Below are 16,475 nucleotides of genomic sequence, written 5' to 3'. Positions count from 1 at the left end.
AAAAGCTCAAAATTCATGTACAAATATTCTATTCTAAAAGATTCAAATTGTACTAAATATTGTAGATTTCTTCTTAATGTCGTATTGAAAGAGTAACTTTTGTTGGCTGAAAGAGGATCATATTTATTGAGCGGGTAAAAACTTGATGTATCGTTGCTCACATTCTGATGGTCCCAAATTCAGTGATTGTTTGAGATTCAAGGATAAAATTGGATCAATTTCTGCGTAGGGCATGTGATGATTTATCTCCAACTAATCTTTCAAACCTGGCAACGATAGCAATACCAGGCACATGCTAGACGAACTTGGATGTTGTATATACCTCAAGATCAATAAACCAACTTCAACTGTGAAATCAATGAAACAAAACAAGACATTCTGATTTTTAAAATAAATACGGGTAAACATTTGCTTTGGTTGATTCCACTTCTTCCGATAAGCGGTTATGATCTAACTCCAGTTTTCTCGACATATGTTGAATAAATAAACCAAAATATGCGCTTTGGACACTCAGATTCTTCTAGCAATTGGTTACATGTATTGAGCCAACCATTGCTTACACATATCAAGCACGGGAAGTGCATTTGCATGCAGTGCCTGCACGAAGAATGATAGTAATTTAAGAAAAATAGAACATTTTATTTGCAGAAATACATTTCTACAGGCCATTAAAATACTGTCAAGTTCACCCATGATAAAAAGAAAATTCTTGATAAGTAATGTGCAGGTGGTATTGATAAACCCAGGGCAAGTACTAGCACACCAAATAACAGGAGCTGTAGTAATCAAAGAAATGTATTTTTCTCAATTTTTCAGTTCATTGGATGCACTATAGGGAGTTGGGAGAAAAAAAGATGAGAATAACAAGTTCGTAGACATTGAATCTAGCATCAGGTTCTTTCCAAGGAGATCAGATGGACTTCCTCCCTTAATAACTGAGAATTTTCGTCAAGTGATTGCCGATTAGAAATCATATGCATAACAAATTGTTAACTTTTTAAAAGGCAATATATGAAATCTTAGTAGAAACACACGGCAATGGAAGAGAAGGATATACTGTATACAATGATACACAATAACATGACGATTTTCGATACAGCCCAACTATCTGTTGGGCCAGAAAATATATTGGACAATGAAACAAAGGAGCAAAGGAAATGGGGACAAGTTTATATTAGGAGAAAAAATAAAAGGGGCTGAGGTGGACACAGTAGAAGAATTAGTTAGAGAGAGAGAAATTGGAGGATACTAGAAGATTTTCCTTTTTGTTGTGACCTTTATAGTGTCAGAGGAGCGTGTGGGGTTGGACATTTTATTTTTAACAAAATTGAGTGGAGAGTACTGTTTGGGTCTCTTAAGAAGCTTAGCTCTGGGCAATAGGATTATTCCTTCTGTTTTTGCCTTGATTTCAATGAAACAGGATCAGCGATCCTTTCTTTATTCTCTTTTCCTCTTATTTTATTACTTTTCCTCTTATTTTATTACTTTTCCTGTGGTTTCCTATCAATTTTATTGATAAGTTTGGTATAGTATATAAGAGACGAAATAAATAAGGGTGGTGTGCCAGCAGATTTTGGGAAGGAAGAGTTTAGAAGAATTGTAGAGAGTGAGGTTCTCTCGAACAATCTTAGTGAGAGAATACTTTGTTAACATTCTATACCAGTACTAAATTGGTAGGAGCCGAATTGGAGTCAAGCAATAAAAAATTACAAGACAGAGTCTTGTATTTCCATTTCTTAATATGCAATTCTATCAACTAGAGCATCGGTCTTGGTACTGTGGTGATTGTGTGGGGGGTTATGGTCAATACCAGGATGGAATCCAGATTAGACGTATTAGAGAGCATGTTCCAAGAAGTTCTTCGACAAAGAGAAAGCAGAAAATAAACATGAGTGGTTTCAGAGGTTGGAAAATCTAATCAGTGGTCTTACGTGGTGGTTGAAAAACTGTCGGGCAGATTGAAATTCACGGCAGATCACAAAATAGTACCCACAAAGTCATAATAATCCCTCCTAATTGTTAGTCAATCATTATTTTCCGTTTCATAATTTAGGAAATGAAAAAGCACAATTTCTATTAACTGGGTGATACAGTTAGAAAAAGCTATCAATAATGCGAATCCAAACTTGGAAGTGGCTTGTAACATGCCGGAATCAAAGATAGAAAACATGCCCAACGTTAGATAATCCATGTGACACAAGTAGAATGAATCAACCTCGAGGCAACAGATGAGATTAATCAGAAGATCCGACCACTCAATTTACAAGCAGATACAGATAAACCAAAAAGCCTGGATACCAGATTTATTATTAATTTAAAGACATGTATATCTGCAGTTCGAATATGACAGTTTAGAATACACACACATATGTAGGGTATTCAATCCAAGATTATATGTATTTGGAATTTAGGATTCAGTGTAGATGTTGGGTTAACCCCCATAACTAACTACAAGTGAGGATTATCTAACAGTAAAACTCAATTGGCAGTTTTATTCAATGTAGCTGATTAGTTAAGTTTCCATTTGGAAAGTTACTAAAAAAAGAAATCAAAGGATGAGACTAAAATAGATATAGATAGTTTACCTGATGCGCAACATATTGAACATCAGCAACACTACCACTCCTTGAAGCAATTTGAAATGCACTTTTTAATCGACCACAAACTACACAAGCAAGAACCTTCCTGCATGACCAATTCAAAAATAAAACAAAACATGTTACAGCAGTGAATTTGATGGACACTCAGTTCAGGGCAGTTCTGAGAGTTGTTTAGAAAATGAATTAGAAAACAGTTCTGCATTATAAATTCTAGGATTAAGTGTACACAATAACTGGATGAGGTTACTTTTATATTTTATTTTATTAAAAATTACAGGATGACATAGTTATAGAAAATAACAGCTAGTAGTTATGTAATAGGAGTATATCTGATGGAAAGCTGAGTAATCGGGAAGTGTGAAGTTATTTGTTTGTAGTTTGTAGACAGAGAATACTCTTTGTAGGATACTTTGTATCTGGGACAGCAAATGTATTGCTGCACTGTATGTGACAGGAGACCTTCGTTTCTGAACTATCAGTCTATCGCTGTATTGTGTGACCAGTGTTCTATATTATATTTTTTTACTTTATCAATTGGTGTTCTATCAGAATAAATACAAAGAAAAGCCTATGGAGAAGGCACCTGGCATCATGTATTGAGAGCATTATAGTTAGAAACTGTTTGTCTAGTTCTCTTTTGAAAAATGACAGTAAATGTAAGACTTTCAAAATTTTGCCCTTAAATCTTCTAAGGAATGAAGATGGATCATAAAAATATCAAAGACTTTTCAATAAAAAAAGTCCCCCGATCCCCTAAAAAAATATAGGAGGTGCATGAAGAAAAATAGATAAAAGCCCTCACCTGTGGCTGCTAGTTAACATGTCTATCAGACGATCTGGACGCTCTTTATGCTTATTAGCATATACATTTATTGCGGCACCTAACACCTGCATCATTGAAAATGTTCAAAATATTTCTTTAAGATAAGTTCCCTTGATACAATAGATAGACTTCCCTCTTTTAACAGGACCAAGAATCACTAATAACAAACCATAACCTCAAGTGATTAGAAAAAGCACATTTTAGTCTCCTAACCTGTTTTGACAGTATAAAGCTCATGTCTATATAGGACTCTACGAACCTACTTTATAAAGTCAAGTTTCACCATTAACAGAACAATAATTTAAAACAATTTTAAAAGAGGGTAGTAGACGGATCATTGAAAGACACATTTACAGGGGAGGAAAGAAACAGAAAGATAACCCTAACTGTAGAAAAGGGCTGTTGGATATGAGAGGATAAAAAAGAGAACAAGGTCCGAAATAGATTTTTTTTTTATATAGAAACTATTGTTTTAAGATGTGATATGTAATGTGGAGGCAGTTACTAAACTTTTAGTTCACGTGCTCTGTATGTGGAGAAAAAGTGTAACCCAATTCAAATATTAACATTATCCTAATCATAAAATCAAACTGAAAAGGTCCTAAAATCTAAATGTTAAGAATAATATTCTATTTCTTTTGTAAACTATTCCTAAATTTCGAAACAACCAAATTATTCAAATCCAAACTACATAAATTTAGGCATATATTTCCACCAGGATGAAAGGGAGTGAAGGAATGGAGAATTTGGTTGGATCAGAGAAATGACTAAGTGTATGGAAAGTTCGAAAGACAGAATTGGAGAATCATGGGCAAAACAACCAGAGGAATGATAGGGGAGGAGCTGAAATATGAGGAAATCATCAAAGAATTTGGGAAGGAGGAAGCCTTTGGCCTGGAGGAGTGGTACTTGTCTCGTGTCAAATCTTATTTTCCATGTCCTTTTTTGTTTCCGCTTTCCCTGGTATGCCATGCTGTATGTTTTGGGATTGTTTGTTACAGAAACATTCTAGTGTAAGGAGCTGAGCTCCATTTTTAGAAGTGGAATTTTGAAATTTTAGGTCTATAAATCTGGTAGAATCAAATACATGCTATAAGATTTATAGTCACTGAACTTTTGAGACACATTATGAAATCATTAAACTAGAATAAAAAAAAGGTTTTTTAAGAGTAGTAGAAAAAGAAAAGAAAATTAAATTAGGATTACCTGATCCCAGTCATCGTCATCTATTGTACCCTTGATGTTTCTAAAGAATTCTGTCAATTGGCTGCCTCTTTTTCTCTCAGCAAGAGATGCAGCAACACCAGCATATATGTCAACAGCTGCATGATACAATTAAAAGACCTAGATAAGTATGCTGAAAAAACATTGTGGAGCTAAAAACCAAGAAAACAGAGCCAGATTGTAAAGAGGGAAAAAGCAATGTAACCAGGAAGATTGAATTCATAGATCAATTGGAATGCCAAATCAAAATTCTTCTCGACAAGAACCTCTGCAATTTTACATCTTCGTCTGAAATTTCAAAAATATCATGAACTTTTGTAATAATTGTCATTATGTGAATAGAAATACTGCATATCACAACAGAAACATGTAAATGCATGTAATATCGACAGTGGAAAGATCCATATAGCATTCTACAGTTAACTTTAGCAATCATTAAGAACACTATAATCACAGTTGACCCTATCAATATCAAATGACTTCAAAATACTTGAGATGAAAGATATAATATATCTTGTCCTGCAATCCATCTAAATACTTTTATGTGTTTTAACCAAACAGTATAGCTTCTAGGATAGATGCTTTATGACGTATCGAATCACGTCGTTATGAGTTTAACCCCCATTCTTCTAAATAATAGGTTAATTTCAGCAAATGTTGTTGACGCTAAATATTTAACAAAGATTCATGTGCTATCACCCAAACTTTTTTACTGTGAATTTTCAAAAAATTGAACTAACCCAATTAAAGAGAAATGGATAGTGGAAGTTGCTAAATAAAACATAAAATAGAACAGACCTAAAAGTTTCTGGATCATTTGGATTCCCAAAAAGTGAATGTTTCCACTGTGGTCCTTCCGAGTCATTAAAGGATTTAACAACTTCAACCTACAAAATACAACAAATCTGCATAACCATAGGATTTAACAAACCATTCTTCACCAAAATATATTGAACAGCAGAAAAATTAAAACTAAAACGAATTATTTCAGAACTCTAATTTAAAGAAGAGGTAATGCCTTGAACCAAAGCTTCCCAAAAAAAAAATGTAAGACAGCTAAGCAGCCACAGATATTTGCATGTCCATTATACCGTATAGCCAAATTTACTCTTAGAAGTTGATAGTTAAACCACTTAGAATTCAGTATTGGATTTGGGCATATCTGATTACCTGGATTGATACTCGGGCAGAAAATTTTACAAGACCTTCTTCTGTAAGCTTTTCAGATGCACTTTTTCCTCGAACACCTTTTGTTACAAGCTTAGTAGATTCCCCACCTTTATGCCTTGCAGACAATCCTTCGTCAAAGTGCATCTATATCAATAAGCAGAGAAACAAAGAGTTATTAACAAATAATAACATAAATTCACCATATTATTATAATTGCTATAATGAAATGTCTTTTTATGATTTGTTGCATATTTTCTTAGTAAATTTATAAGAATTTACAAGTAAAAGGATCTGATTTCTTAGTAAATTTATAAGAATTTACAAGTAAAAGGATCTGATTTCTTAGTAAATTTATAAGAATTTACAAGTAAAAGGATCTGAGGACAGAAGGCTTCTTTTGGCTTTGTAAGTCAAATAAGAAGGTTGTCTGCACAGAAAGAATGTTTGCCCTTTCTTCTATAATTCCCAAACTCCTCTTCTTGGCCGTTGTTCAGTTAATGATATGTAATCCAGGAGCATCACTAACCATTTAATAACTATCTTGTGACTAAAAAATGCTTTGACTTAAGTTCTGCGTCTACTAACAGGATATACCTCGAAAGATCTCATGGGAGGGGCAAACTCTTGCATTTTGGTTAGTGGGACCTTCACCAATCAATGCAATCTTAAATCTTAAGAGTAGGGATACCTAGTTAACATTTCAATTTCAATAGAATTTTTCTCAATTCAATCAAAGCTTCTTTTTCGGCCCAGGAAGAGTGACACAAGCATGAAATTAACATACTGATTCACCTTCTTCCTTCTTTCCAAAAGAAAAGAATATATTAAAGGGCGAATCCATATTGGTACTTCAAAAAAATCAACCTCCATATGTTAGCAACGAAGAGTGATATCTAGCTGGATAAGTTACTGTAACCTCAACCTTAATTAGTGTTCACTGAACCAACCACAATTCCAGATTATGTCCCATGATGATATCCTTTTGCCTTCTTAATCATAATAACTAGAACCTATAACAACTTAATCACTCAAGCTCTTCTTTAAATTTAATGTTCTTTCTTGTAACAAGGTGCTCAAAACAAAGCATGTAGAATTTACTTGAAGAAAAAAAGAAAGTACTTAGAAAAGTAAGCCAATCATTACTTATAAATTGAACAAAATAAGCATTCTTAAAGATTTCACATCGATTAGACATATGACCAAATTATAGTATATAAATAAGTACAAACATCATTTTCCAAATTAGTTTTGTAAGATTAAGTTAAGCTTACAATCCACTTAGCATGCCATCTTTGCCTTTTATTTTATTAAATTATGGACATACCTTGGCACGTTCCAGATGTCTAATGGCTTCCTCTTGTGAAGAAGAATTCACAAACAACTGAATGCAACACAGTCCAGCAGCAACATGGTCCATTTTGATTACCTAAATATTGTACATCATTAGAAACTAAAAAGATCCCCATAAAAAAAAAATTTAAAAAGTCACAACGTGTATGAAAGCCTGTTATTGTGGTGATGAAACATTTTATTCCATGCAGATAATATAAGTAACACAAAAATGTAGTTTTGCTCCATGCAGGAAACTGTGTTCTAGTTGACAACCTCTTTCCTTGGTTGCATAAGGTTGTTATAAAGGAGGTCATGTGTTTATGCATCTTTTATGAATTGTTGTGGATATTAGGTTTGAGATTTTCGGATATATCTCAAGAAGTCTCTTATATTTGCGGGCATTGGCACTAACTTGCATTCAAACTGAACGTACAGGTTCTCAAGTTGTCCAAGACAGTGTTTCTAAAAATGTTTTACACTCTAGGGACAAACATTGGTTAGCCATTGCGTTTTGAATAATAGGACAGAGTAAGAATTTAATGATCACTGACAAGAACCATACTAAATGAAAAATAAAAAAAGAAAAGGAAACTTGTTACAGGACCCAAGAGAATTTTGGAAAAAACAGCAATCCTAGCATACAAACTCTAAATGGTCTTTTGTGTTCCAAATGAAAAATGCAGACACTTTGCTCTCCAAAGATAAAGGGCAGACCCAGTAAAATTTTATAATGACTCATTACTTAGATAGTTACCTGAAACCTGTATAAATAATTGAAATGCTTGTGAGTTTCACAATAGAGGCAAATACGGGTAAGGGCAGTCATTGTATACTGATTCACCGCTGCATCCTGAGATTCAGTTGATGACATTCTAGTTGAAAGGACTTCCTCCAAAATAGGCATAGCACCATAACCAATGCACAATTCACACAGATCATCAATTGTTCCATAATCAGTTGCCAAAGAATCTAGTCGTTGGGGTGATGAAGAAGACACTCCACTTGTTATTGATGGCTGTGGTGGTGGGGGAACTTCATCAGGGGGAAAGAACAAGAAGCAAGCATCATGGTAGTGACCATGCCTAAACATAAAGCCAAGCAAATGCTGGCGTGCATACTGCAAAATTTGAAACAACCATTAGGGAATCCAAAAGTTGCAAGCAAATTGTAAAGAACACAAGTCCCATATCACTTAGAGACATCCAAAAAAGAGAATGTAAGTGGGAACAATTTTCATCTTATAAGCTTGTTTTATTTGGTTAAGTTAAATCCACTTTGTAATATGTTATCAAAGTCAGTAAAGGAGTCGCTTACCATGTTATCCTCATATCAAGCTCAATAATGCTAGACATATGGATAATGCACTGGGAAAAACCCAAGTGGAGACAATCTTTATTTTACAAGTTGATTTGATACAGTTAAATAAAGCCTAAACCTCTTTAGTCCCAATAATATATTGTTGTAAGTGGGAACAATTTTCATCTCATAAGCTGGTTTTGTTTGGTTAAATTAAATCCACTTTGTAATATGGTATCAAAGTCACTAAATGAGTCACTTACCATGTGATCCTCGTATCAAGCTCAATAATGCTAGACATAATGGATAATGCACTGGGAAAACCCCAAGTGGAGACAATCTTCATTTTACAAGTTGATTTTATATAGTTGAATAAAGCCTAAACCACTTTAGTCCCAATAATATATTGTTGTAAGTAGGATATTAAATCATTACTAGAAGTTGGTAGAATATTAAATGTATTACTAGAAGCTAATAGAAGTTGATAGAAGATTCTTAGAGATCATGTAATTATTACCTTTTAGGATTATAATTCTCTATATATAGATGTCAGAATATGTGAATTTATTGCACAATTAATATAGCAATTATGTGTAATCCTGCAATTATGTGTAATCCCTAAAATTAAGGAATTAGGATTAGTAATTATTGGGCAGATTTCCTTTTATTAAGATCAGGTATTATTGGGAAGATATCTCCTGATATAGACTTTATTTCAGGAGATTTTTTACCTTAATTAGACAATAGTTTGTTTCTTTTTAAACACCTATGTATTGTTTCAAAAGCATGAATGAGAGAATAATTAATTCCAGCATCCTACTACTGTTTTACAACAATAGAGACTAATGTACTGTTTCAAATGAATCAATTGAATAAAAATCTTCTTTCTTTTATATTAATTCTTTCTAGTTATACACACACACACACTCACACACACACATATATAAGCCTAAGCTTGTTTTTATCACCTATAAGATGAACCTAGTTTTTGTTTGGTCTCTAAAATATTTTTCTTTGGGTTTTAATCCCTCCAATCTAAAGTAACTATTTTTTGTTTCTAAAGTTCTTTTTAAGGTTGATGGATAACATTAAGTTTAGGCATCTAGAAATTTTTATAACATACTTCATGTTGACATAGAGCATAGCTCTATCATGTGTTACCTATGAACAGTCACCTGACCTTCCACTAAACACAAATAGTTAAATATTATTGCATGGCAGTGGGGACCAAAAGCAAATTTCAAGCTTTATAGGGATGAAAACCAAAAGACAAAAACCTTTTACAAGGATGAAATCAAAGAAAATTTTACATGAGCTAAATACATATTTAAGCCATATATATACATAAATAAGATTATCAATGGAGGCATAAGGCCAAATTTTGGCATATAAACACACAACTGCACCCTAAGGCACCATCACAGCGAGGCTTGGGTCACAAATTGTCACACAATACCATTATGGGGGAGTTAAAACATATATATTAAAAACATGGATTAGTCAAACTTTTTAAGTTTTAGTTTAACAATAAAAAAAGGTAGAATAAAGACTTGCTACATAAGCCCAAAATCTACAAACATTTTTAAAAATAATGTGTAGCTATTTTAATTTGACAAAATATTAAGCAAACTGTGAAGTTATGAGAGCATTTACGATCCATTTATTGAGATACAAGGGATAGTTATCCTCACCTCTTTTAAGTAATTAACACATTCAGCATATCTAGTATTATCCAGGTTACTCCGAGGACCATCTTCAAAGTCTCGACTATACACAGAATTATTATTTGCAGACAGTTGTGAACGTCTTGACCTCTCTGAACGAGGGAATGTTGATGGCATGTATAAGATGTTGAGATATGAATCAGCAGAAAGAGAATCATCCAAGATTGTGGGTGCACTTTTAGCCAGGTGTTCATACCTGAAGCAAAAACATAGTCAAATTTTACTTCTGTGCAATGCAAAGAATCCAGAGGTGCCCTTTTTAACCATTCTTCCTTCCTTTTCCCAGCAAGCAATAATCACAATCAATACTTTTAAAGAACTAATCAGCTTTACCAGTCAGAAGTGAAAGCATAAACATGTTTAGGATTTTACTTGAGTACAACAAAACATGTGCCGAGAGATCAGATAACTTTTTGTAAAATTAGCAGCAAAAACCCAGATGTCCAAACATCTAGACATCTAATTATCGGAACAACACCTTCAACCAAAAAGATAAAATAATATAAATTTGAATAGGGAACACAATGCAAATATATGATACAAATGTAGAGACATTCTTGACTCTTGTCTGTGATTTAACAATAAAAACTTAGTACATTGCAGCAAAAAGAAATATAACATAAATGCATAACATCTTACATAGAACGAACAGCTGAAACATCAACTGGAGGGCCACCTTCAATTGTATTAATAATGTCTAGAATAACTGGTCCAGGGTCACCCTTGTGCAACTGAAGAGCTTGCCTGAAATGAGATAGATATATAATTTGTATATCACCTCTGTTCTAAATAGATATATAATATTTAACTGCGTTTCAGTCCTGACACTAAAATTGATTCAAAGCTTTAGTGATGAACTAGCAAAAGTATAATCACCAGAAAAAGGTTAACATACTTAAATTTCACACGAGCATGTCCATAGCGCTCCATCCGAATTAATGCATGACCCCATGCATTCCACACTGGGAAGACATCAATCTAAAGAGCAATATTCTTTCTTTAAAACCCATAATAACATAAATCAAGCACTTCTAATACATAAAAGAGCAAGACTGGTAGGCAGGGGATTTGTCTACCTTACACTTTTTGCAAGTATAAACAGCCATGCTGTACCGTTCCTCTGCAACCAATCTGTCACGAAGATGGGCAGATGACTCTCCATCAGCTATGTCATCAAGAGAAGCAGCAATCCCTGATCCCAAAAGGCTTTGCAGCAGCTCTGCGCGTCCCAGCCACCTATCTGCCTGTGACAAAATTTCAGAAAGCTCATCTGTGGATTGACTACCCACACTGGAGCTACCAGCATCAGATGATGTGTCATCGGTATCTCTATTTCTTTCCCAATTACTTGGCAATTCACTACCACCTGCAAGCTTTCTTAGCAATGATTTGGCATAAAGTAGACCCTGCAAATTTAACAGTAGATTAATTACATTTTTCATTACAAGAAAATGCTAATGATGGACATTAACAGCAATTCCAACATCTTACCGTGCAAGTAAAGCAATAAATATGTTACCTAAGACCCATCATTATTAACCACAGATAGAACCTAAAATGAATAAATTACTCTATTCCCATTAAATACCTGGACAAATGTTTCTGTGGCATGATATGCTCGACCAATTGTTTCCATAGATGCATTCTCAGGCAACTGCTGAGAGTTCAAGACATTCTTCATTTGATTAATGCACAAATCAAGGGCTATTTTGGCGGACACTAATTCATCAGAGCAAAGAGCAAGCAGTGCCTATGGAGTGGAAACCCAAGGAGTCAGCTTAAATGAAATAAGACATCCTATGAAGACACTAAGCAACTACAATTGCTTCAGTTAACACTATCAGTAGTAACAAAGCAACGGCAGTAAATTCTAACATGATATCCTACTGGAAGATCATCTCATTACTATACCTTGAACAATGTGATGTCAGGGGCACTTTCATATCTGTGAGAAGAACGAATGCTTTCATCTTTTGATGGGTCACCTGTAAGCATCCATTCCTCAGTAATTGAAACGGAAGGAAGCCGTTCTTGCCCATCTGTTGAAAAAGATGAAACACGGTCCTCTTGTATTCCAGTCATTGCTTCCCAAGCAACTCTATCAGAGGGAGACAATCCCGAGCTTTTTCTTTTCCTATAAACATCTTTAGGAGCGTTTTTTTCCACAGTATTTTTTGGAGCCCATGAAAAAGCTCTACGAGCCTCTTTTTGTAAGTTACTTAGACTGCTCGTAAAGGATGATCTTTGTGGGGCACCTGATCTTGTCTTCTGTTTTGGTCTGGATCCTGTAAGAGATATGCGATGTTCCCTAGGAGGCAAGCTGATACTGACAGCAATAGCCTTAGTTGCATATGTAGTAATCACATGATTGTCTCGTAAAGAAGGAAATTCCTTTAATATCTACAAAAATACAGGACAACATTACATTGAATGAGAGATAAGTAATTTAGACGAGTGAACAAAATGTTGCATAAAAATTACAAACATAAACTTGTCATACATAAGGCAGGGGTATCCGAAATGTTTCACTATCATAGTTCTAAAAATCACTCACTTGCGCATAGGATGGTCCAACTCTACTATGCTCTCATGAGGCTGAGTCCCATTTCTACACAAGATTGAGGGCTGGTGGGATAGTTAGGTAAGATTGTGCCAATGATGGAATAACCAATCTTCACAAGCTGCTGTAACTTTGAAGAGTTGAACAGTAGAACCATGACCTAAGTGGTTTTGACCCAAACTATCCTTGTCTGAATTTCCTATCCATCTGTCATGGTTCATTGCTTTTCATCTGTCTCCACTCTACAAACCGGCGATATTATCAATCTTGCAAACCAGCGATATACAACTATGTTCTTTGCTGCTCTCAATAACAGCATGAGTGGTTCTTTGTTCCCAACATAATCACTCACGCCAACAATCTATGCTTACGTTCCTTGCCACCATCTATTGCAGGGTTAGTGGTTTAGTATGCTAGACATCCACAACCTACATCTATTTTCTTCACCAACATCTAGTACAGGATGAAGGGTTGAATTTTAAGAAGTGAAAGTGTCTTTAACGCTAAATTATTCTCTCGAATACACATCATCTTTTTTAAAGGGTTACAATTTTTGTTACGCATAAGACTGTCATTATCTAGAAGCCACTTTGGGCTATCTTAGAATTTGGATTTATGTCTAGCCCAACACAACAAAATCGACTCATAAGTGAGGGCTACACACCAGTTATATACACTACTTTGGCGTAATCCTTAGTCAACATAGGACTAGATTTCTTTTTTTTCAATGCACACCCATGTCCAGCACTATTGGGCTTGATTCGTGGATAATATGGTAGCTGACATGTTAATAGATTTAGGTTAGACTCTACTATTGTAAAATTTGAGTTTAAGTCTGGCAATTATGGCATCTGTTGTTAAAAAAATTATGTTGTTTACTTGAAAAAGAGAATGATTTTATTATTTTCATTAATAATAATTACATTCTCCTTACCTCTGTTTGTAGCAATCTAATCTTCTAAAATAAGGAAATAAGGAAACAATGTACTAAAAAATAATCTAGAAGATCATACACCTATTTTCTCTAATTAGGATGATTCTATAGATATTTTCTCTAATTAAAAAGATTCTATAGATATTTTCTCTAATTAAAAAGATTCTATAGATATTTCTTCTAATTACAACATGTTTCTATAAGGATATTAAGCTTGTGAATTGAGTGATAAGTTAGTGTGTACGGAGTTATATAAAATCTTTATATATAATTGTTATATGTGATTTGCTGGTCTCTAAAGGGACAAGAGAAAAAAGTGAGGGTAGCAAAATAAGAATGTTAGAACAGATTGTGACAGCAAAAAAAGGACAAGATACAAAATGATTGTATAGAAGGAGGTATTGGAGGCATCAATGCAAAAAGTAGACTGATGACTTTTAGCTGTGAAGATGGGGGAAAGGGAGACCACGAAGGACATTATAACAAATTGCTAAGAGGGAATACTACATAAATAATATCCCTAGGAATTTTGGCTATCAATTGAACCAATGAAATACAGGAAGTGTAGCCAACCTCACTTAGTGACTTAAGGATTTTGTTGTTGTTGCTATGAGTTGTCATGTAAAGTTTTTTTTGTTACTTTATGTCTATATAAATTTAAACACAACTTTGTATTTTAGGTACGAATTTACAACCCATGTTTCCTGTATTTCAAGATCTTTATTTTGACAACCTTACTATTAATACTCCAAGATAAATTAGTAGATGGAAAATAATTATTGCTAATTGAAGTAAATTTGCATTACCAATGTCGCAGATTGCAATTGTTTTCTCATCAGTAGCACTTCCATAATCAGATGAGGATGCTCATGCAGGGAAGAACACCTTTGTTGCCATGGCAAGGGCAAGACAGCCAACACACGAAGCCCCAAAGCCCATGAGTTAAGCCGGGAAATCTCAACATCGGACAGATTCCCTTCTCTTCGCTTCAGGAAGAAATGAACCTTCAAAGATACAGAAATGGTCATTTGAGAGATTGAGTTTCAAAACTTCAAAGAACAGTTTAAAATAGTTTACACAATTGAACAAGGTAAAAATATGCTAAATAAATGCTTGATTACAAGAAGTTGCTTTGACCGCAAATTGGGTAAAAGCTGCATTGCACCCATAGCAACTGGCAAAGCATCATCTGTGTCCCTTAATGAAGAAAGAAAGCGCGAGGCTTCAGCAGGTCCTCCTCCATTAAGGGGGTCAGCAGTCAGAAGCTTCACAAGCTGCCGCCCCTGCAATTCTCTCCGTAAATCAATTGATAATCCTGCACTTTCTGCCACTTTAAGTGCAGCAGAAACAGCTCCTTTTCCAGCTAACCTAAGTGCCAGACCCTCTGGATCTTCCTTGCAATCTGCTTCAACCTGAAATACAAACATATTTTAAGGAGGGCATATGAGCGACCATAGGAAACAGGTAATTGAAAAGGACAAATATGTTCCCTAAAATCTAGTATATTATTGGCTTTGGCATTAATTACAGGTAGTTCTAATTCAAGCTATCATGTACAGAGATGAGATAGAAACCTCTGGAGAAAAAGAATAAAACTGGCATAGAATTTCTACATCAGACATGTAACAGTTCAAATGAAAGAATAGAACCTCTTGCCAGCTTGTATAATGATCATCTGCACTCAATATGTGACTGTATCTCTGCAAAGCTTGTTTCATTTGCAAAACCTAAGCATCACAACACGATAAATAATGTGAATTACGACTAAAAATAATGGATATGAGATATAGGGAAAAAAATAAAACCAGAGCATAGGTATGGGAGAAAGAGTATATTGTATAGAAATATAAAAAACAAAGAAACAACAAAGTTACTAAATCATAAAATACATGTAGAAAATGTGGAATTACAAGAGGGAACAAGATTTAAGGGAATGATGTCTCTGTTTTTTTCATTTAGAGGAAAAAAAAAAGTATCTTTTACATGGCTGGCATGTATTTGAGTGTTGTAAACTCATTGTAATGCTTGACCAAGATGTTGGCGTTTAATGAAAGAGAAAAAAATAATACCATTTATCTTTCATTTCCTAGCAAAAATGTACCGAGCACCAAACAGCCTACATTAGGTATGTACTTTGTACACATAAACCATTTAAGAGTACCTAGGCATCACACCATGGTAGTTATTGAATATAGTGAAAACTTATGTATGAGATTACTCTCCCTTGTATAGAAAATATACATAGGGTATTATATTTATAATAAAGGAAATATGGACTAAGCCCAAAATACAAATAAAGAATAATAATAAAGTAACTATAGATAAAAGATAAAGATAAGATATCTATTTAAGATATCTAATAATCTAATATATCTAACATTCTCTCTCAAACTGGTGCATACAAATCATATGTACTAAGCTTGTTACAAATATAATCAATTATCAGTTTCTCGTAAGGACTTATTGAAAATATCTGTTAATTGATCACTTGAGTTAATGAACTTAGTCTTGATGTTTCCATATGCAATATTCTCTTGATTGAAATGACTGTCAATCTTAATGTGTTTGGTCCTCTCATGAAAAACATGATTGTAATTAATATGAAGAGTAGTTTGACTCCAAATTGTAACTCTCTAAGCAATTACTTAAGTCAAACAAGCTCACAAGTGACTGAGACCATAACTCTGTATTTTGCTTTTGCACTAGATTTTGCCACAACACTTTGTTTCTTGCTTTTCCAAGTGATAACGTTACTACCAATAAAGACACAATATCCGGATGTAGACCTTCTATCAGAAAGAGATCATGCCCA

At 34.2% G+C, this 16,475-nt stretch overlaps 1 protein-coding gene across 4 annotated transcripts in view; it reads right to left on the bottom strand.

Moving 5' to 3' along the window:
* Positions 1–359: 359 nt before the first annotated feature.
* The window catches only part of LOC108331427 (uncharacterized), a 40,932-nt gene continuing 24,816 nt past the window's right edge, over positions 360–16,475 (bottom strand). For all 4 annotated transcript variants that reach the window (XM_017566092.2, XM_017566094.2, XM_017566096.2 and 1 more), the window contains 18 exons: positions 15,313–15,390; positions 14,785–15,075; positions 14,470–14,667; positions 12,081–12,569; positions 11,758–11,919; positions 11,246–11,575; positions 11,065–11,147; positions 10,809–10,913; positions 10,137–10,365; positions 7,904–8,266; positions 7,142–7,243; positions 5,818–5,961; positions 5,446–5,534; positions 4,853–4,935; positions 4,630–4,745; positions 3,403–3,488; positions 2,586–2,685; positions 360–597 (listed from right to left, as the gene is read on the bottom strand). In XM_017566092.2, the coding sequence (XP_017421581.1) occupies positions 532–597; positions 2,586–2,685; positions 3,403–3,488; positions 4,630–4,745; positions 4,853–4,935; positions 5,446–5,534; positions 5,818–5,961; positions 7,142–7,243; positions 7,904–8,266; positions 10,137–10,365; positions 10,809–10,913; positions 11,065–11,147; positions 11,246–11,575; positions 11,758–11,919; positions 12,081–12,569; positions 14,470–14,667; positions 14,785–15,075; positions 15,313–15,390 (3,114 nt within the window). In that variant the 3' untranslated portion in view covers positions 360–531. The remainder of the gene's footprint in view (positions 598–2,585; positions 2,686–3,402; positions 3,489–4,629; positions 4,746–4,852; positions 4,936–5,445; positions 5,535–5,817; positions 5,962–7,141; positions 7,244–7,903; positions 8,267–10,136; positions 10,366–10,808; positions 10,914–11,064; positions 11,148–11,245; positions 11,576–11,757; positions 11,920–12,080; positions 12,570–14,469; positions 14,668–14,784; positions 15,076–15,312; positions 15,391–16,475) is intronic.

This window comes from Vigna angularis, chromosome 4 (genome assembly GCF_016808095.1).
Source record: "Vigna angularis cultivar LongXiaoDou No.4 chromosome 4, ASM1680809v1, whole genome shotgun sequence".
NCBI classification, from domain to species: domain Eukaryota; kingdom Viridiplantae; phylum Streptophyta; class Magnoliopsida; order Fabales; family Fabaceae; genus Vigna; species Vigna angularis.
The sequence above is the reverse complement of the archived record's forward strand: the minus strand, read 5'-3'. Positions and strand labels throughout refer to the sequence as shown.